This window comes from Mixophyes fleayi, chromosome 4 (assembly GCF_038048845.1).
Source record: "Mixophyes fleayi isolate aMixFle1 chromosome 4, aMixFle1.hap1, whole genome shotgun sequence".
Classification (NCBI taxonomy): domain Eukaryota; kingdom Metazoa; phylum Chordata; class Amphibia; order Anura; family Limnodynastidae; genus Mixophyes; species Mixophyes fleayi.
In genome coordinates, this window is record NC_134405.1 from 169,533,925 (window position 1) to 169,556,708 (window position 22,784).

The 22,784-nt window shown below is 40.8% G+C and overlaps 1 protein-coding gene across 2 annotated transcripts in view; it reads left to right on the top strand.

Moving 5' to 3' along the window:
* SLC2A13 (solute carrier family 2 member 13) overlaps window positions 1–22,784 on the top strand; it is a 150,840-nt gene that overhangs the window by 38,185 nt on the left and 89,871 nt on the right. For both annotated transcript variants that reach the window (XM_075208830.1, XM_075208829.1), the window contains exons 2-3: window positions 1,486–1,645; window positions 15,691–15,899. In XM_075208830.1, the coding sequence (XP_075064931.1) occupies window positions 1,486–1,645; window positions 15,691–15,899 (369 nt within the window). The remainder of the gene's footprint in view (window positions 1–1,485; window positions 1,646–15,690; window positions 15,900–22,784) is intronic.

Here is a 22,784-nt window from a genome sequence, read left to right on the forward strand (position 1 = left end):
TTGAGACTCTCTTGATGTTGAAACTCTGAACCTGTTGAGAATTCTGTGGGGTGAAATTATTGCTGTGGTTTTGTTGGGGGTTTGACTGTTTCAAAATATACAAGAGTTAGCAAAATCACTAGTGTGTGTGGGGGTGGGGGGGGGGGTCTCTTTCTCCTATGTGGAACACTGTTTGCATTTACACTGTGTACACATGTATGAATAAAGAGATTATTATCTCTTTTTTGTCTCCTTGTGATTCCGTGAACCAAATGGACCAGGTACCTAGCAAGTTAAGGTTCTAACCCTGGTGTCATCACAAGGACCACCAACACCTTTATCAATGTTGAGGCCAGAAGGTAGGCACATAAGCTGGAAATCGTGTCCCATACTGAAAGATCGGAGTTAAAAAATAATGTTATGGTGGAATTGGAATGTGAGGATAGGCATCCTGTAAATCTGTTGTTGTCAGAAAATCTCCTCATTCTACTGCTCTTAGAATGGAGCTTATAGACTCCAAGAAGAAGTGCCTTGTTTTTACGAACTTAGTGAGACTTCAGATCCAGAACAGTTCGAAATTCTCCAGACTGTTTCTCAACCTGAAAGCTTTTGGAATAAGTCTGTTCCCCTCTGATTGTAGACAGCTGTATAATGCCTTCCTTTGTACGTGATATTAACGGCTCTGTGGTCTAACAAAAACATTTTTATTGGGTACCTTAACATACTGGATCCAAATCTAAAATCGGAGCTTGTATTAGAGAAAAGACTTGTCATCCAACCCCTGCTCCAGTGGTTAAGCTAGCTGTCGGAATTTAGGACAATTCAAAAGTAGCATAGATAATTGTAACACTCCACCTCAAGAAAATCCACAATGTTGACAAATCCTCATAGCCTAACTGAAGCTTTGACCATAACAAATTTCTCTCTCAAGAAGATTATTTTTTTTCTGTTCAAAACTAGCAGTAGCTACAATAGGGTGCTTGCATAATGGAAGGAATATGTCTCAGGAGCACAGTAAACTGGCTGTGGGTGCTGGCATGCTGGTGATGGATGAGCACAACTGAGGCATATTCATCAAATTGATTATTAGGAATGACCCTTGACGTGCAATATATTCACAAACATTTATTACAGGCATTGTAACTTCTGTTAGAGCTAGCTGCTTTGTGTTCTGGAAGTCTGAGCTGTGCTGGTAACTAGTCTCTGGATATAGGGCTGGTTGTTTCCAGCTACTGTAAGTTAACAAGTCTGCAGGCACATACCTGCTTTCTCTTTTTCTCTCTAAATAAAAGTGGTGTATCCATCTGTCTACATTTAGGCATTGATATAAGTCTTTCCTACATATGTGGTGTACACGGATTTCAATAGATCGGTAATAGCATGAACGCTGATTGGGGGCAAAAGGCAATGGGAGAATATGTATCAGGCAAGAGGTGCTTGTTTGACCTCAATGAAAATGTATATGCTTTTATGATTAATCTTAAACTTGTGTTTTCTTTAACCTAGGTATTGCATCTATGACTGTCCCAGTGTACATTGCAGAAGCAGCACCATCCCATTTGAGAGGACGATTGGTTACAATTAACACACTATTCATCACGGGTGGACAGTTCTTTGCAGCTGTTGTGGATGGTGCCTTTAGTTATCTTCCAAAAGATGGATGGAGGTTCGTAATGAAATAGAATTGCTCAAAAGGTTAATAATTCTCTCTAATATTGAATTTAAGCAGAACTGTGAATATTCTAGTGAATGTCTAGAGGGAGTTGTTTCTCTTGATGTGATTGGCACTTGCACAGACCTTTCCTGATCTTGCAGTAATTAGTGCGCAGGGGAGCAGATGCAAAAAAAATAAATCAGTATATGATTCTGCCACTTTATAATGTGAAGTTACATCTAACATAAGATGGAGGAGCTTGTGAAACACTGTTTACAACTAATTTAAATGCTTTCATTTACTATACATGCACAAATCTTCACATACAGTTTTAGGGTATTTTGGGGATTCCTGTGAGAAACTTTTAAAGTGTTGCTTTATTTGATATTTTCTGGTCCATTTATTAGTCATACGTTTCTCTAACTGAATCCCAAACCTTTTAGCGGTGGACTGACTGCCAGAAAAGTAAACATGCTCAAGTTAAGTGAAAGTCAGAAAGAAACGTAGCTTCGCAGACAATTGATTTTTAATATTTTATTTTAGGATGCAAGGAAAGAGATTGTGTGTCATGTAACTGGAACTGTAGCTACAAATTGAGTCTAGAAATAGCCACAGAGAGGTGCCAGTGCTATTTTTGCTTCCCTTTTGCACACAAGTCATGTTTTGGAGAAAGTTGAAACAGGATATTTAAAGCTTGTTTTAAAGCACATGTTTAAAAGTGGGAAAAGTACAATACAGATCTCTAAGAAGAACCTGCAAATAATTTGCACCCAGTTTCTTCAATTCTTAAACTAATTTGTGGAATGTTTACTTTCATTTTGTAAACTTTTTAAGAGCTACATATTAACACATTTTGTTTTTTTGTTTTTTTATCTCATGACACCATTATTCTCAAAGAAAGAGGATTATAAGCACTTACTAATGAGACCCCTTACCAGAGCTCAATAATTGGTGATAGCATGAAAACCATCTGAAGATTTAAGGCAATAATTTTACTAGTTCTGTTACTACAAGGCTGAATACATTTTTATTCTTTTAGTCTATTTTGTACTTTTTCTATCTGTATTGTTCCACCTACAGTAGTTGGTATATGTATATTATATTTTCTAGACTGGACTATCAGTTTCACTTTGTAATAGTAGCAGTAATACAAATAACAAGTGGATTGTTGTGATAAATAATATGCACGCTGTGACATTTAAATACACCTCTTTGTCATATGGTGAAACATCATATTTATGTAAATGAGATATGAATATGGATTACCGCCTACCCATGAACAGAAATTTTTGTGACTCATTAATCATTGGCTCATATATTTGCCCTAAAAAATGCTAGTTTTCTGTAGTATGTGAAACCTTATGTAGTAAACTATATTAAGGAAGGAATGGTGGAGAGTTTATAATATTGGTAAAATATCTTTTTTTAATACCATTTTTTTTTAAGCAATTATGTGACTCTGCTCATGGTATTTGGTCTAGTAAATTTCCTATGGTTTACAGAGAAAAAATAAAATAATGCTTTTATACATCTTTAGTGCGTTCCCTAGTATGTCCCTCTGTAAATTGGTCGCCACTTTGCATTTCAGCGCTCAAGGTTGTTCCTGAGGAGAGGGTTGTCTTGAGTCAGAGCCCTCCCTTCATGTAAATGATTGTAGTAGAAGGTGGGGGTTATTGTGCAGTGGACGTGTACCCTGAGAAGAGGTGTATTCCAAAACATCACAAGGTTGTATTTCATGTGTCTGTGATTGCCATAGCAGTTGCATGACGCTTAACTGTAAATCTTTAATAGCAGCTTGAAGAAAAAAAGGTTAATGAACAAACCACCACCATGTATCTTCTTACAGTAAACTAGATAAATTATGTTAAAAAAAAAAACAACAAAATAAACAACCTTTTTTTTTTTTTTTTTATCATTATATTAATTTTTAAGCTTTGTTTCCCTTCGTTTCTGAAACCTTGACTTTGAGGAAGTTCAGGTGGCTTTGATGTGCATTTTAAGATGCATTGTTCAACTGTATTTAAATAATGAAAATATCCTACAATGCAAGAGAGGTGTTGCAAAAACAATAGGGTTCATTTCTTTAATGTAGGGGGTCAAAAAAAGATAGTAAAGTTATGAGAAATATACTTGCTGTTAATTCCATTTCTTTGAAATACTCCATGACAGCTCTTAAAATTATTAACCTCCTTATTCAGATGAGTAGAGACTAGAATAGAAAACAAGCAGGATTGGTTCTTAGTACAACCTTGGCTTATAAATGTTTAGAAAAAGTTATTTAAACCACAAGGGATGTAGTTCACCAACTCTGTGAGCCGATAATGATATACACAGATCAGCCGCAACATTAGAACCACTGACAAGTGAATAACATTGATTTGCTCATTACAATGGCACCTGTCAAGGAGTGGGATATATTAGGCAGCAAATGAACAGTCAGTTCTTGAATTCGATGTGTTTGAAGCATGAAAAATGGGCAAGCATAAGGATCTATGCAACATTGACCAGGGCCAAATTGTAATGGCTAGATGACTGTGTCAGAGCATCTCCAAAACAGCAGGTCTTGTGGTGTGTTCCTGGTATGCAGTGGTTAGTACCTCACAAAAGTGGTCCAAGGAAGGACAACTAGTGAACCAGCGACAGGGTCATGGAAGCCCAAGACTCATTGAGCATGAGGAGTGAAGGCTAGCCCGTCTGGTCCAATCACACAGAAGCTACTGTAGCACAAATTGCTAAAATGTTTAATGGCTATGATAGAAAGGTATCAGAACACACAGTGCAACGTAGCTTGCTGCGTATGGGATTTGCCAAAACTGGCCCATGGAGCAGTGGAAGAAGGTGGTCTGGTCTGATGAATCCGGGTTTCTTTTACATCGTGTGGACAGCTTGGTGAATGTGCATCATTTACCTGGGGAACGGATGGTACCAGGATGCACTATGGGAAGCAGGTAAGCTGGCGGAGGCAGTGGGATGCTCTGGGCAATGTTCTGATGGGAAACCTTGGGTCCTGATATTCATGTGGATGTTACTTTGACACGTACGATCTACCTAAACATTGTTGCAGACCGAGTATACCCCTTCATGGCAACGGTATTCCCTGATGGCAGTGGCTTGTTTCAGCAGAATAATGCCCCCTTGCCACACTGCAAAACTTGTTCAGGAATGGTTTGAGGAACATGACAGAGTTCAAGGTGTTGGCTTGACTCCAAATTCCCCATATCTCAATCTGATTCAGCATCTGTGGGATGTGCTGGACAAACAAGTCCAAGCCATGGACATCCCCTCCTCGCAACTTATAGGACTTAATGGATGTACTCCTATCGTCTTGGTGCCAGATACCAACGACACCTTCAGAAGTCTTGTGGAGTCCATGCCTCAACAGTTTAGAACTTTTTGGCAGCACGAGAGGCACCTACACAATATTAGGCAGTAGGTTTTAGTGTTGTGGCTGAGCGGTATAAGTACATGAAGTACAATAAACTATACTGTAAGTATAAGCCATTTGAGGGGAAAATATTGTAAAGGTTCAAAGGCATTTGATACTAAGGCTTCCAAGACCAAATTGAGGTCACAATGTGCCATAGAAGGTTTAATACAAGCCTTATTTTTTTCACTGCCTGAAAGAACTGAAAAATAATATCTTTTGATGCTAATTGGGAATCCACAAATAAATTAAGAACAGATACTTGAACCTGGAGGGTAGAGAGAGCTCAACCTTTCTCAAACCAGTCTTTGCCACAGTTCCAATTACTTTTGACTTTCTCAGAGGTGGGATAATCTAGTTTAGATTTACACCACAAACTGAATGTTTTTCAGATTCTTTAATAACCAGTGGAATAATTTTTTTCCTTGAATTGCAGACTGAGCGAACTCTCAATCTCCACACCATCAGAGAGAGTCTGGTTTTGAATGGACCTTGATGCAGAAGTTCTAATCGGCATGGCAAAGGTTGTTTAGAAGTTTTGGCACTGCAAACCATGAACGATTTGGCCAAAATGGAAGAATCGCCATGCCCTCCACTGATTCTTTCTTGGTTTTCTTTGAGATGATGAGAGGGGATTGTGGGTACAATAACCCTATTTGTAATTTTCATGATTCTGACAGTGCATTTTTACCCATGACTCTGTGATGGAATTATAACAACTACTTTGGTGTTCTGATTTGTTGCCATCTGAGGCTGACCGAATTTGTGGAGTAATAATTTAAAAATTTCCTCATACAAAGACCATTCTCCTGGATGGATTTGATATCTGCTGAGGTAATCTGCTATGACAGTAGTTCCCAAACTTTTGAAGTTCGCGGCACCATTAGAGGCTCCATAATTTTTTCAAGGCACCCCTCCAAAATAATTACCGAGCAGTCCCATTTTATAAGTAGTTGGGTCAAAAAAACATAATAAGTATTTAGGACAGGGCAGAAATACATATATAAAAATAATACACATTAATCCAGGGGAAAATAATAATTTTTATATATTTTTCTTCAATTATATTTCTGTCAAAGAATAATTTACAGCTAACACACTCTGTGCCCCCTTCATCTCCATGCACTCTGTGCCCCCTTCATCCACTCACTCTGCCCCTCTGCATTCGTTCGCTCTGTCTCTCTGAATTCTCGCTCTGCCCCCTCGCTCTGCCCCCCCTTCATTCTTTTGCCCCTCCTTCATTCTTTTGCCCCTCCTTCATTCTTTTGCCCCTCCATTGCTGTTTCCTATCTCCATTCCCCTCTGTTTCTTTACTTGCCATACTTCTTTCTTCTATTTCTTCTGTCTTTTTTTCTGTCTTACCAATTCGGCGGTGCCCGGGACCCAGCATCCTCTCTTCTGCCGCTTGTCACTGAATGTAGGGCGTGATGACGTCACGCCCGACATTCAGTGAGAAGCAAGGTTGGAGGAGGATGCTGGGTCTCTGGCGCCTCTGGATTGGTAAGTTTTTTGTTTTTTTTTCCTCCTGGCCACAGCACCCCTGTGACAGTGCCACGGCATCCCTGGGAGCCGCGACGCACACTTTGGGAACCTAGGTGCTATGGTATTGTTCTTGTTTGTTATATGAAGCGCAGAAAGGGACATTAAATTGTTTCTGCCTAAGACATGATTGCTGTTATTTCCATCAACATTGTTTTGCTAATGGTGCCTCCTGGTCAATTTGTGAACGCAACTACTTTCTTTTGTCAGAAAAGGTCTTGAGATGTTTGAGTAGCAGAAAATTTTAATAGTGTTGAATCATTTGTCAAACTGTTCTCCTCTTCAAACTATTTGCATGCCATGTTGTTGCATGAGCAACATGTGTTATATTCTTGACAGTATGTTCTGATTTTCTTAGAAAATCATCTTCTTAATAAAATCATCCAGATATGTTCAAAGGGCTACTCCATGCTTTATGAGAGTGGCCAGAAGAACCATTAACACCTTGTTGAAGGTCCTTGGAGATGTAAAGAGGCTGAATGGAAGACAAGTGAACCGGAAGTGAAGACCCTTGACAAAGAACCTGAGTAGATGGGGAGGAGTAGTCCTCCCTCTCTTTCATGCTGTGCCTTAGCCCCCAGAGTTATAGTGCTCACTGTTACTTGTACTGTGCTGTTTCACCTTGTACTGTGCCATTGTTTGTCCTTGTACGGCGCTACGGATACTTTGTGGCGCCCTATAAATAAAAATTAATAATAATAATAGATGATAGTGTGTGACAGACCCTGGCCTTATATTGGGAACATCGTGCCAACCCGATCTGTCATCAGTGGGCCAATTAAACAACCGTGTTCCACTCTGTTATTAAATGCTGCCCGGTGGCCAGATCTGTTGTTGTGGTGTCTAGAGAGGAAGAGGTGAGGCAGCTCACAGGAATTTTGAAACAGCTGTGGACCCTGTGATATCAAAAAAGAGTGGAAGGGGAAGGTAAGAGTGGACCTTATCTAAAATCAGGAGCTGGATTTTGCTTGTTTGCTAACTATTGTTTCAGCAACTCTTCAACACAGTCTGAATTGCACCTTCACCGCAGGTGGGAGACCACTGATGTCATGCTCTACGCCCACCCCTGTTACCACCCAAACTCTTCACACCACCAATCACAAGAAGACAATGACCCAGGGAGGTGGCCAGGATCGGGTGTCTTGTGAGAAGGAACAAAAAGGAGATGTCTGGGGAGGGGAGGTTGTTGTTGGAGAGTCTTGGACCATATTGAACCATATTCTCACAGGGCCAGAAAGGAATGCTTGAAGCAGGAGCTTCTTGAAACAGATCGGACAGTGTACCTCTAGGACTGATTCTGTCACCACTCCATTTCGAGACACTTGCAGATTCTGGGAAATAGGTGAGCCTACATCTGTAGGGAGACTAATACCCAGGGTTCCACCAAGCTGGTGGAGAGTTAGCCAAGCAGCTGGGATCAGCACGATACACAGACCCACCTTATGGATCAGAACCCCTGGCCCACATGGATTGTCAGCTTATTACCAGGAGTTTGGGGCTGCTAGGTCTCTGTTCTGGGAGGTAACCTGCTGGGGACTTTGTTGGGGAGTTTTTACTTGCACTAGTGATTTTCTGACACTTGATATATTTGGTGGGGGAACAAGTTTCTCCTTGGGGAGCACTGTTTTTTTACTAAGTGGGTGTTTAATAAAAGGGATTATTATCTTTTTCTTGTCTCCTAACCTGTGTGACCTGTGAACCTAGAGGATCGGATATCTAGTGAGCTTTGGTTCCAATCCCAGTGTCCTCACAGTGTGCTGTAAATGTGTGGAAATAACAGTCTTGTAAATCTACTGAAGTATTGAAATATAATTTTCTATCTCATTGAGAATGGAATTTACAGGATTCTCTGTGTAAATATTTTGCATGAACAAGCAGGGACTGTTGTGGATGAGTTCTCTGTACAGCGCTGCGGAATCAGTGGCGCTATATTCATAAATGGTGATGATGATTTGTGTAACGGTTCTAAAGGCCGATAGCCATAATAAAATAGATGAAGGCAGGGGTAAAGTTTTGTATGGATGTGAGAGAACTGCTTTGGGGTGTGATTCAGCTAGATCAGTACTATCTGTAATAGGTGAGTGTACAATTGATTTCCATGGTAAATATTCTTACCTTAGCTGCACCAAAGTCTGAGCTGAAATAAGAAAGTGCATTTTTTATTGAGGGTTTGATTTGAAGACACTGATCACATGTGTTTAATCATATATAATGATTGTAGAATGACTGCTTAGCTAGGGTGTATAATTGTAAGTGTGTAGTTAAAAGTGTAATTTTTAAATAGCATAATTCAGTTATACTGGATTTAAACAAGAGGAAACAGGAGATCATTCTACTCAACACCACAGCTACACAAGGACACCAGTTAGCACTCACCTGAATCTGCATAATCTACTCCTGATTGCATCTCTCTCTGGCTACAAGCTTTACACCACAAGAAAACTGTTTTGGACTCTGGACTTATTGCCTTCTCAGTTCGTGATGGTATGTTTTACTGTCATTTTATTTTCCCTGCAACATCCCCTCATCATCATCAGCTATTTATATAGCGCCACTAATTCCACAGCACTCTACAGAGAACACACAAAAACACACACAGACACACAAGGGTCAATTTGATAGCAGCCAATTAACCTACTATGTTTTTTTGGAGTGTGGGAGGAAACCGGAGCACCATCGCCTGTGTTTCATCAGCCTGCTGAACTGCTTGCTCAGCCATTCCCTCCCCTGCTTCAGCTATTTCTGTCTTCTATCACACCATAGTACTTTCAAGGCTACTCAAAGCTTTATCTGCCATCTCAAGTATGAGGAGCTGAAACTGAGTTTGATCTGACTTTAGCCCACTCTCCTGTTTCATGACTCTGCAAGAACTCCGCTACTACATCACACGTACCTTATTACTCTCCATTCAACACTTCCAACATCATTTCTCCATTCTGTAAGTCAAGCCCATCTCCTCTATCAGCTGTCCTACCTACCTTCACCACATATCGCCTAGTCGCCCCAGAACATCCAGTCCTGCCAACCATATTCCCATTCTTCTCATACAACTTACCCTCTCCTGCCCACTCTTGAATGCAAGATCTGTCTGCAACAAACTCACTCCCATTCATAATCTCTTCCTTTCGCATTCCTTTGGTCTCCTGGCCCTTGCAGAAACATGGATCTCCCTCTCTGATACTGCTTCTCCCGCTGCACTCTCGTATGGGGGTCTCTCCTCCTCCCACACTCCCCGTCCTAGGAACCGCCAAGGAGGGGTGGTGTAGCTGTTCTGCTGTCTTCTGGCTACACCGTCAGTGTTATCCCTCTTAACCCTCGCTCCCCTCCTTTGAAGTTCACTCTATTTGTCTCTTCTCCCCTCTCCACCATCGTGTTGCTCTTCTCTATCATCCCCCTGGCCCTTCCTCACAATTTCTGGATAACTTCGCTGCCTGGCTTTCCAATTTCGTCTCTTCTGATCTTCCCATGATTGATATCAGTAATTTTAATATTCTTACCAACTCTCCTATTACTATGGCTGCCTTTAAACTCCTAGCTCTCACTTCTATCTATGGCCTCTCCCGATGGACTACTTCCGCCACCCACCATGATGGTCACTTCCTGGACCTAGTGTTCTCCCATCTCTGTGATATCTCCAATTTCTCCAATTCTGTCTTCCCACTCTCTGACCACAATCTCCTTTCCTTTACCCCTTTCTTTACCTCCTGCCCCCCCTCATCTCCCACCTAAAGTCGCTCGCATGCAGTGTCCCATCAATAGCATTGACCCCAGCATCTTTGTGTCCTCCGTCGAACGCCTTCACACTCCCATTTCTTCCCTATCATGTCCCTGTCACTCTTTAAAACTCCTCACTCTCTGTTGCCCTTGACACTGTGGCCACAGCCACCCTACACTGTCTCTTCAACTATCGCCCCCATGTCTCTGCTTCTCTTTACTTCTAAAATTCTCAAACAACTTGTCTTCAATCGTCTCTCTTTCTCTCTTCCCACTCTCTCTTCTTGACCATCTTCAGTCTATCTTCTGTCCTTTTCACTCAACTGAAACTGCCCTCGCTAAAGTAACAAACGACTTACTCTTAGCTAGGGCCGAAGGTCACATCTCCATTTTCATACACCTCGAACTCTCTGCTGCTCTTAACACTGTCTATCATTTTCTTCTCCTCGCCACCCTTCACTCCCTAGGTCTTCGCAAAACAGCTCTCCTATCACTCTGGCCGCTCTTTTAGTGTCTTTGCTTCTGGCTCCTCCCCCCTCTATCTATTTATATTGGAGTCTCCCAAAGCTCTGTTCTTGGCATACTGCTCTTCTCTGTCTACAACACCTCTCTCTGTGAACTTAATCAATCATTTGGCCTTCAAAACCACCTCTATGATGATGACATGCAAATCTGTCTTTCCTCCCCTGACCTCTCTCCCGCCTTCCTAACAAAAAGTATCTAGCTGTCTCTCGGATGTAACTACCTGGATGTTACAGTGCTTCCTCAAACTAAACATCTCCAAATCCGAGCTCATCATCTTTCCTCCCGCTAGTGTCGCTGTTCCTCCCAATATCTCCCTCTTGGTTGACAACATATCTCTCCTGTCACCCAAGCCCACTGCCTTGGAGTCACCCATGACTTTGCCCTCAGCTTTACCTCTCATATTCAGTCCCTCAGCAAATCCTGCCACTTCCTCCTCCGTAACATCACAAAAATCCGTAGCTTCCTCTTTCAGGAAGCAACCAAAATCCATTCAGTCATCATTTGTTGCCTCAACTATTGCATCCTCTTTCTCACTGACCTTCCTGTCTCTTACTTGTATGACCTTCAATCCATACAAAATTCTGCAACCCGGCTCATCTTCCTCTCTCGTTACTCCTCTTCCTCTTCTCTTCTGTGTAAATCCTTTCATTGGCTCCCCAACCGTTTAAGATTAAGGAGCTGGACATGAATTCTGACTTACAAAGCCCTTACTGACACTTCTCCCCCTTACATCTCTGACCTTGTCTAGAGGTACATACCTCTCCGACCTCTCCGCTTAGCTTCTGACCTCCTAATCAATTCAGCTCTCATTACCTCCTCCCATGCTCACCTCCAAGACTTTTGTCATGCTTCCGCCATTCTTTGGAACTCCCTACCCCACCTCACTCGACTCCAACAGGCCTTCAAACGCTCACTCAAAACTCACCTTTTCAAGCTTGCTTATCCTACCACCTCCTGACCATCTTATCCATCACTTCCGCTATCTTTTTCTACCATCTCCATTTTCTCCCAGCTAGTCCTACTGTTTCTGACCACCTTTTCCTCTAGAATGTAAACTCTCGTGGGCAGGGTCCTCTCTACCTATTGTCCCATGTCTGTCCGCTGTCTGACTCCTTTTTATGTCCTGTCATGTATTTTGTTGCACTCCATGTGAGTCCCCATAGCATTACTCACACTAATCTGTGCTACTTATGTGTATTGCCTCATCTATTTGTTACTTGCTTCTGTACCCGGAGCTATGGAACCTGTAGCTACTTATAAATAATAATAATGCTGAAATCCTTGCAGTAAAATACAAGTTCATTTGCCAGCCATTAAGAAGTAGCCGGGTGGGGAAGTTGTATTCATTTGTAATATTGAAAAATGTTGGGGGGCGAGAGAAATCCACGATGTTGCAGTAACACGGGGTGCCTTCATGACTGTTCAGGAGGCACTGCGCGCATAACTGAACCCCCTCCCCATAGAATATAGCTTTTGACCATAAATGAAAGAGCCTTTGAAAGAAAGTATGGATCGACAATGTTTTAATTGTGGATCTACTACCCATTGACACGGCCAGAGAGCCCTTCTTATTACCACTGATGGAGCCATACTTCTGGAAGAGAAAGTAAGAGTATCCAAAGATTTTACACTATGGAAATCAATACCTCTTTGTATACACATTTGAGTAAATATTATTTACTAGTCTTCTGAAGTCTATGTTGTGCCAAACAAATATAATAGCCTAAGAAACATGTATTTTTTTTTTTTTAAGTCAGCTTTTCATTTTCCTCTCCATGGGATTTTTCATTGGACCCCTGTGAAGATACTGAGTTTTCTGGCCCAATTTTACCCACTTCACTCAGGCTGGCTTCCCACGGGTGCCTTCCTAGGCCAGGGAAGCCTACCCAGTGCCTTTTAAGGTTTTTATTAGTCACTCAGGCAAATGCAGTTAGAAAGTAAAGCAATGCATTTATTGTAATAAAAGAAAAGAAGCCACACACCCATCAAATCCAAGTGAAAAAAACATAAAAATAAGTCAAAGTGACAAAACAGTGAAGAAAATAATTAGTGCCGTGCATGACGGCCCCAGCCTTTCGGCCGAGATGTTAAAAAATATTCCTGCCAGGCCAAAAGGCCGGGGCAAGGAAAGGTGGTAGCTGAAAGTGGAATTGTGCTCAGTGCCATCGTGTCAAGTGAGGATGACAAGGCCCCAAGTGATGTCCGGCACCCCTGGGTCACCACTCCAGGGGCACTAATACCAAGGCTTTCAAGCTACCGGCCTTCTGGCCAGTCCAAGCTTTCCCATGGCCCTTTCAGGTGCAGGAATCCCTATTAGACAGGTACTCACTTGATCTTAGCCAAAAGGCTGAGAAGCGATCATCTGTCCCTTACTCCACTAGCTTAAGGAGCTACAGTCACCTAGATGTCCTGGCTTAAAGATCCATGGAGTTCTTCTCTTAGCTGCAGCTGTAGTCCATTGGTAGAGAACAAAAACTCAAAACCAGCTACACTGCACCTGCCATTAATCCAATCCCAGAATGAATATCCCCTGACCCTGGAGTGGCTCCTTAAATATAGGGTCGAATTTCCACAGTGCTTTTCCCTCCCTGGGCAAACCACTGGGCCTCTCCTTGTTAAACATTGGTGAATGCTGGACTAGGGGGGTTGGAGTAGGGAGTGGAGATGAGCTGTCCTTACACAGAACTTCCCATCTAGATGGCATGTCTGGCCTAGTCTTGTAAGAACAATGGACACTAATTAGTCTTCCCCCTCACCTGTATCTTTTAACCTGATCCCTACCCATAACCTCCCTGACTACACTTTAAGAACAATGAATAACAATCTCACTGCCACATCAATATACAATACACAATATACATAATTACAATGAGCTACATGTAGTTAGACACTGCATTTGTAGTCTGTTCAGCTGGGGAACAAAAACAAGGGCTATAAAAAGTACATGCTATAAGCCACATTTTGTGAGAAACGAGGAACAGGCTGGTTAGTGTGATATTAATACCTCGTTTCACCACAACCCCCATCGAATATTGTGCTTCTAGTTGAAAGGCTGGCTAAGTGCATAAAATAAATTCTGCAACAAATTCCAATTAGCGACAAGCTCATACTGAAAAGAATACATGCGGTGTAGTCTCTCCATATTAGGCTGACCTTATCTAATAGTTGCCATTCCTTATTAATATCTTTAAGAACACAGTATATATGAGAAACTTTGCCCTTTTTCCGATTTATCTTTGAAATGTGCATCTTGGAGAGAAACAGGAGCTGGTGAATCATCTATTCACATAGATTTATTAATATCCTTAAGCATTACATTTACAAAATCAAGGTTAAACGACCTGAGATCCTCATTATTTTCTACTGATTCACAGTTGAATCCCAATCATAGATATCTAGTGACACAGGTAGAGAGCCCATGCACTGTGTCACCTTGATCTTCAGTAATATGAGGCTGTTTCTTTTTGTCTCTTGTTTATTCTGTTCCCTAGTAACAAAGTTATCCTTAATGGACTTAATCATCCAATGTATTATCTCCTTATTATGTTCAAGGGGATGAGTAGCATGAATATTAGGTTGTAAAGGCGTTCTACTTCTTTTCCCTTTAATAGACTCCAAAAGAGTAATGAAAAAAAGTGAGAAAGTACAAATAACTAAATAATCCCTAATACAATGTAGAAAACACCCCTAACTACCTAAGACAAGAGTTTTTTCAGCTTTTTGGGTGTGGACTCCGATTCCATGTTTTCAGATTTATGCTTCCAAAGTCCAGTGTTTGAATTACTAATCCTGACTTCAGAGACTGCTAGAAGCAGTGAAGCAGTGGATACTCCTGTACTCCATCTACTTTTAGATTACCCCTGATTACCCCTGCTACACAGACATCAGCATTTGTGTTCCATACATGCAGCAAACGGTAAAACAAGCAGTACCTTGCATGTAAAGCAGCAGACCACACAGCAGTAATGTGGTAATCTCATACAGCTGGTTCATAAAATATGTGACAGAAGGAGCAAATAGCCCACAGCTTCTGACCCTCTTGAGTTGGAAAATTGCCCCTCTTTTGCTTAAGTACAGAAGTATGCGCATGGAAGCCAACCCTTGTCCCTGCTACACTGGGACAAGTGTGTCACGTGGACCTTTTTGTTCACTGGGAAGAAGGTAGGCCCACATAGTAAAATAAAACACTAGCTATTCTAAAAACCTCAAATACACTCGGCTGAGAGACCGTAAAAAGACACCAGGAAGAGGGAGGAGCTACCTTATATACCTTCCACGGGTGTTTGTTTTGCTTTTTTTACTTACCCCAATAAAGAGGTTTACCTTTGCAATTGGTGCCAAGGAGTATGAGAAGGAAAAGGTATTATAGCATTTGTGTGTTCTTGTTTTACGGAGCTCCTGTGCTCATATTAAAACATGAAAATATCATGTTACAGGCTTGTATGACAAGTACACTTTTTTTAATAACCTTATTTCTATGTATTACATATGGATAATATAAAATGCAGATAATGTGTTTGTTTTGTTTTTTTGTTATGTTTTTTATAAAAAAAATAATCTAATGTATGTCTAATAAACTGCTGTCATTGATTGCAAGCATGACCTGTATTTCGGTAAGAAATGCTTTTCAAAGGGAAACAAGCCTCCCGTCTCCAAGGCATTATCCATACAGTATGTACCTGTATATATGACATTACTGGGAATGGATATACTGAATTTATTATCTGAAGTAGAAAAAAGTATTGGCAAAATAATTGATTGGATGAATGAAACATATCTGTTTATTTTGTGTGTTATGTCATTTTTTTTGTTCCTTTTTGATTTATTTTATATATACGATTTTTATTTTATACAGGTACATGTTTGGACTCTCAGCTGTCCCTGCTATACTCCAGTTCCTTGGCTTCCTTTTTCTACCAGAAAGCCCACGATGGCTCATTCAAAAAGGTCAAACACAAAAGGCTAGAAGAGTTTTATCTCAAATTCGGGGAACTCAAACAATTGATGAGGAATATGATGGTATAAAGAACAGCATTGATGAAGAGGAGAAAGAAGTGGGAGCAGGTAGTTTTTTTTTCTTCTAAGTTGTATTGAGTAACTTGTTTAAATTTCATTTTAAGATTATAACACAGAACTATCTCTTCCTTTTTTTTAATTCAACTTTCACCATAATAAAGCCAATGATCTTCTTCATTTTTGTAATATTACATTTTGAGGTAAATTAATTATGTATTAAGAATTTACAGTATATAAAAATACATTATCCTTATGTTTGGTACATAAATTCCTCACAGAAATGTCAGCAGTTTTGTCAAATATTCCATGGTATCTGCAAAAAGCTGTCGGCTATCTTTTTACTGTGGGCATTGGTTTGGTTTGCAGTTCATGTAACAGTATTTGATTGATCTATTGTATTTTTTTTGAAAGCTAAATATGGCCAGCCATTGAGTTTTCTTTATGGACACTTAGGAGTAAATGTATCAAGCTGTGAGTTTCCGGTGGGTTTGAAAAGTGGAGTTGTTGCCTATAGCCAGGGCCTGATTAAGGGTTCTGGCCGCCCTAGGCTAATACGGCCGCAGCGCCCCCCCCCCCCCCCCCTCCTCCGAATATATAGGTGTATAGCAACACTCCTGAATATGAATGTTCAAGTGTATTCTCCAGCATTTAAATTTAGACAGATTGTGCCATTGTCTCTTACCTGTTCTTGCTCTTGCAACTTTGTTATCCTCTCGCTGGCTTCTGGAAAGTTTGCGTCCTGTTTTGAAAATGCAAAAATGTATTATAATGCAAACCCTGAATGATTAGGCCCTTTAGTTAAAACAAAACACTCCATTATGGCCAGCTAAAAGTACCCCATTGGACAGGCATATATAAGCAATATCTGAATATTTGTTGTCAATCAAATACAAACCTCTACCAGCCCCATCTCACTAATATTTAGTATTCTAGTGATTGCTGAGACAACCCATGTGACCACCACACAATCATGAGACTCTGCCCCCCAAAGCTGCTCTATTTTTTAAATACCCCCTGCAGCCATTTTCCTTAACCACAACCCCCCCACAGCCATTTTCCTTAACCCCTGCTGCAGCCATTTTCTTTACCTCCCACCCTGCATCCATCCCCCTTGCAGCTATTTTCCTTACCTCCACTCTGCTAGCTAGCTATCCCCCCCCGTCACATCAAAACTCCCCCAGTCACATATATCAGCCCCCCTCCTCTGCCCTCCTTCATACATATCAACCTCTCTCCCTCCCTATAGATTTTCATGGCAGCCCCCCCCCTCCCACCCTATAGATTTGTATGACAGTCCCCCTCTCCCTCCCTATACATATGCATGACAGTCCCCCCTCTCCCTCCCTATAGATATGCAGGGAAGTCCCCCCCCTCCCTATAGATATGCAGGGTAGTTCCCCCCCTCTCTATAGATATGCAGTGTAGTTCCCCCCCCTCCCTATAGATATGCAGGGTAGTTCCCCCCTCCCTATAGATATGCAGGGTAGTTTCCCCCCCCCTTCCTATAGATATGCAGGGCAGTTCTCCCCCTCCCTATAGATATGCAGGGCAGTTCCCCCCCTCCCTATAGATATGCAGGGCAGTTCCCCCCCTCCCTATAGATATGCAGGGCAGTTCCCCCCTCCCTATAGATATGCAGGGCAGTTCCCCCCTCCCTATAGATATGCAGGGCAGTTCCCCCCCATCCCTATAGATATGCAGGGCAGTTTTCCCCCCCCCTTCCTATAGATATGCAGGGCAGTTCTCCCCCTCCCTATAGATATGCAGGGCAGTTCCCCCCCTCCCTATAGATATGCAGGGCAGTCCCCCCCCTCCCTATAGATATGCAGGGCAGTTCCCCCCCCTCCCTATAGATATGCAGGGCAGTTCCCCCCCCTCCCTATAGATATGCAGGGCAGTTCCCCCCCCTCCCTATAGATATGCAGGGCAGTTCCCCCCCCTCCCTATAGATATGCAGGGCAGTTCCCCCCCCTCCCTATAGATATGCAGGGCAGTTCCCCCCCTCCCTATAGATATGCAGGGCAGTTCCCCCCCCCTCCCTATAGATATGCAGGGCAGTTCCCCCCCCCTCCCTATAGATATGCAGGGCAGTCCCCCCCCCCTCCCTATAGATATGCAGGGCAGTTCCCCCCCCTCCCTATAGATATGCAGGGCAGTTCCCCCCCTCCCTATAGATATGCAGGGCAGTTCCCCCCTTCAATTACCTGTAGTTGTGCCAGCATCGCTCCTCTCCTCAGATCAGCAGATAGGAAGTGAAAACGCCCTGCTTCCTGTCTGCTGCACAGCAACAGGCAGCCTGGCGATTGGCTGTGTGTTGCTAACCACTGACCACCATTGCTTTTGATTGTCGAGCCCTCCTCCCCCCCCCCCTCCCCCACCCCGAAAAAAAAAATGAATGAAGAAGAAAAAAATTTTTTTTAAAAAAAATAAATTAAAAAAATAAATAAATACCCACAGTGCCGCGCCCCCCGGGACCCAGCGCCCCAGGCTGCAGCCTGGTCAGCCTAGTGGTTGATCAGGCCCTGCCTATAGCAACCAATCAGATTGTAGCTATCATTTTGTAGAATGTATTAAATAAATGATAACTAGAATCTGATTGGTTTTCAGTTTTCTACAAGAGCTTAACTTGAGCTAGACATTTATCTTAAACTTTGAATTTTACATGTAGCTGTGTATGTGAAGGTCATAGACTGTTTTGGCCTCATAATTTATAATAGTTTTACAGGTTTTCATACCCAAATACCGTTTTACGTTGTTTATGCATGTGAAGCTACCCAAAATTTTGGTGCTATTTTTTTTAATTAAGTGTGACTGATGTGCAGTGTTCTTTTTATGTATTTATTTGTGTAAAGGTATAAATTGTACCTTAAGTTTATTACATGCAGTTCATTTTGGCTAACCGCTTTTCATAGTCAGCTGAAGATGTGATGACAGATCTTTGCAGTATGTTTTATTTAGGACAAGCAACTAAAAAGTTGAAAATCCAGAAGCACAGCCTTTTCAAAAACACAGTGACCTGTCTTCTGGTGTCAAATATTTTTATCTCTAATAAAGAACATATATCACAGTTAAGCTGAAAACTGCTATAAAAGGTCAATCTGCCAATTAGTCAGTAGTGGTATTTTTTTTTTTTTTTTTTTGAATGCCAATAAAACTGCTACTTCTTCTAGAAAGGTGTTATGGCATTTATCAAAGTATGCAAACGACAAGTGGCTCCAAGTGTGAGAATAATAAAAACAGTCTTATTCAGAAGCCTGAATAAACTGTACATATTCACTCAGGATAAATCACTTTCAAAGAACCATTAAAACACCAAAACTAAAATTTATAGCCATAAAATACATTGCTCAATACTAACCTGACTTTACCTTGTAATATCCCTTCCTAGCACACATACTCCAGTGCAGCCACCTCTTTAAGACAGTGCCCTAATGAAACCAGATGTAGGTCAAAAATCAAACAAAATTCACTTGAGCTGCTGTGACATCACTGGCCCTGTTCCAATGTGTAAAAGCCTCCGTTGCCTTCCTTCCCCCACCTAACATTGCAACCTGCTGCAGAGGAGTTTGGAAGAGAGTTAGATTGACATATATAGTTACTTATTAACACTTCAGTTATTTCTTGTAGATTATTCAGCTCAGTGAAATAACCTCTGATATATATTGTTAAAATGATTGATTTACTTGCCCTTTGTCATAAGGTCTTTACATACAATGTAATAAATCGAAGTAAAGCAGTTTATTCTATAGACGCTTAAGTTATTTTTTAAGGAATCTTGATCTTTATAAATCAATAATAATATTTATGTTCAGAAATTCACCACAATTTCAGTAATAATGCATATAATGTTTTGATGTGGCTGCTTTGTGTTTTTCTGGATTTATTAATTTAGTTCATCTTTACTTGTACCTGCTCCTTTAAGTTATAGCTGGTTTCTGCACTTACGTTACTGGATATTAGCTGTTCAAAAAGCCACCTTGTTGTGTATTGAGTTGTGTCTAGTATACATGTATATAAACAAAAGACAAAATATTTACCTAGTACCGTTCTATGTGTAATCAATAGTTGAAATAATACAATAATATGTCCTAGTTCAGGGTTGCTCGCCTGTAAATGTGGCCCAGAAGGAGTTTTGGTTGTGGCAAGGGGGCAGCGCTCTTAATGGAAAAAAAAAATCCTGCAAAAAAAGAAAGAAAAGAAACTACTTACCTTGCGGTCACGTCAGCTGGTACTCCGGCTCCCTTCCCTTGTCTCCTCCTCGGTGCGGCACTCGCAGTGAATGTCGGGCGTGATGTCATCACGCCCAACATCCATTGCGGAGCGCAGCACAGAGGAGTCACCCGCGCGAGAAGAACTATCAGCAGCACAGAATTGGAGAAAAGAAGAGAACAGGACAGGAGAACAAGCCGATTAAAAGGTAAGTTAAGGGGGATTTTTTATATTATTTCAAGGGACGCTGACCAGTAAATAAAAGTCACCTGATCCTGGAGCATCATGGACCTTATCTCCCTGCTACATACTTCTACTTGTATTACTAATGGGGCATTATATATTATTCTCTTTGGCCCATTATAAGTTGTTATCCCTTAACTAACATAGTGGTGTAATTATCAAAACAGGTCACAATTTGGGGTCACAGTGATGTATATGTCAGGTACCGCAGGCCTGGTCAGGGCACCCTGATATACAATGCCTGGCTTAAATGATATTGAGTCGAAACAATACAAAAAGTGATTATAGTATAATAACTAGAGAGGATTTTTTGAACAGGGCGATTGAAAGGTAAGTATAGGGGCATTTGAAAAAAAAGTGATATATATATATATATATATATATATGAGAAAAAAAGTTATATATATATATATATATATATATATATATATATATATATATATATATATATGTATATACACACATATATATATATATATATGTTAACTATGTTTTCTATGGCTTTTTGGATGATCAGCTATCGTTATTGTTAGTGTATCTTATGTGCGGCCCAAACCAACTCGTCGTCTTCCAATGTGGCCCAGGGAAGCTAAAAGGTTGGACACCCCTGTCCTAGTTAGTTCCTCAACACTGCTTTCTGTTTACACTGGTCAGCAATTTGGAAAGCAACAGACTCTTGTTTTGAGATTGGTTGCAGAATTAAAAACAAAAGTCCAATGGTTTAATGACTCAGTGAAACAGAAGATCCTGGCAAGCAAAACAAACTATTGTTTAAACATATGAATAAAAGCTAATTTGTTCCCTCTGTTTTTTATAGTTAAGGAAGTTGCATGTTGCAAAAGACACAATTTGCTATTAAGAGAATTGTATTATACAATTGAACCCATCAGTAATTCATTTGTCCACTTCCAATTATGTAGTCTTTAGCAATAAGCATTTTTCCTTTGCTGAAAGTGTACCATTACCTTTGTTTGCTGAGTTTAATGTTCTTGCATTTCACTCAAATTTTGAGTTTGCTATCTAATGGAATGTAATAACTAAGTTGTTTGCAACAAGAGGACCAATGGAGGCAAAAATAATGAATTACATATTTACTTATATAAATATGTAGAATTTATCCAAATACGTAATAAACACTGGCGCTCACAACAGTATTGTATAAAGTTAGTATAGAGAAAGTCCACAAAAACACCTCTTGCACATATGGAGGCAGCCTTCCTTATAATTGGTAGGTAAGTCCAGAATCATATAGAAAGTCAAACAAGAATACGGCGCACAATGGTGTGTTACTAGGAATTTATCCCAGGTTCAGTGGGGAAGTAGTAATATAGTCAATAAATCAAAGTTCCACGCTTGCTGGACGGTCTTATAGGACCAAGGGTATAAGTCCAGTTTGCACATATAGAAAGACAGAATAATATAGGCATAGGATTAGTAGGAGCAGTGTGTTAGTGATAACCCATCACCATAATATTACACACCCACAGGAATTATATCGCTTATCTGTATGATTAATCCAAAGACTGGAACATTTGTAATGCAATTTGCGACTTTTTCTCTATTTTAGTCACATTGAGTAACACGCACCCGTGATTAGAGGCATTATTTTACACAACTTTTTTAAACATTCGCCTTGTACTATGCCAGCTATAAACAAGGAATCCCAAATGTTATGCTTACGCATCTTAACCAGAAATCCATAAGAGCGACTTACAGGAGTTCTTTGTTTGACCGGGCTTTAATACCGCCTAAGTATTACACATCTATTGACCTCCACGTCAGTTAATCTCTAAATAAATACCAATCTATCATTTACTTCACTATACTGTATTATCTATATAAACAAACCATTCACCCTTTCCCTCAGTTATCTACACATACAAACAGACACAAGGTACAAGTCTTTTACATAACAAAGAACTTTGAGATCAAATATACAGTACATAAAATACTTACATACAATACAGTTAATGCATGATGGTTTCAGCAGACATGATGTTAATATAGATTTTACTAGGTTACTTCAGAAGTGAGTATGTGTTTGAGGATGGCATGTGTAAATAGAAAACGTGTTCAGTCTATAGAGAGAAGGCAGGTCTGCAAACAATAGCATGCGTGAGGAGGGGGATAGGCCAGCATGTGTGAAAGCATGCCTGGGAAAATTTTGCTTATGGCAAGGTTAAGAAATAGTTAATAGAAATAGAGAATTTACATGTACATGCAAGCAAAGTATATTATAAATTGCAAGCAGAATACACCCCCTGTTTCCAGTAGGGGGGTGGTGACCTTCACCACACCACCCGCAACTGGACACTGTTTGGAATGAGTCACTTCTCTGTGCTGCGCTGTACTTCCCGTCAAGCCCATGCTTTCCTTGTTTGATCTAGCCTCCTGCCAAACTTAATGTTAGAGACAATTTCATTGTTTGAAATGCTTTGGCCAAATTCGACATGTTCTATTTTGGAAATGCTTTGGCTCCCA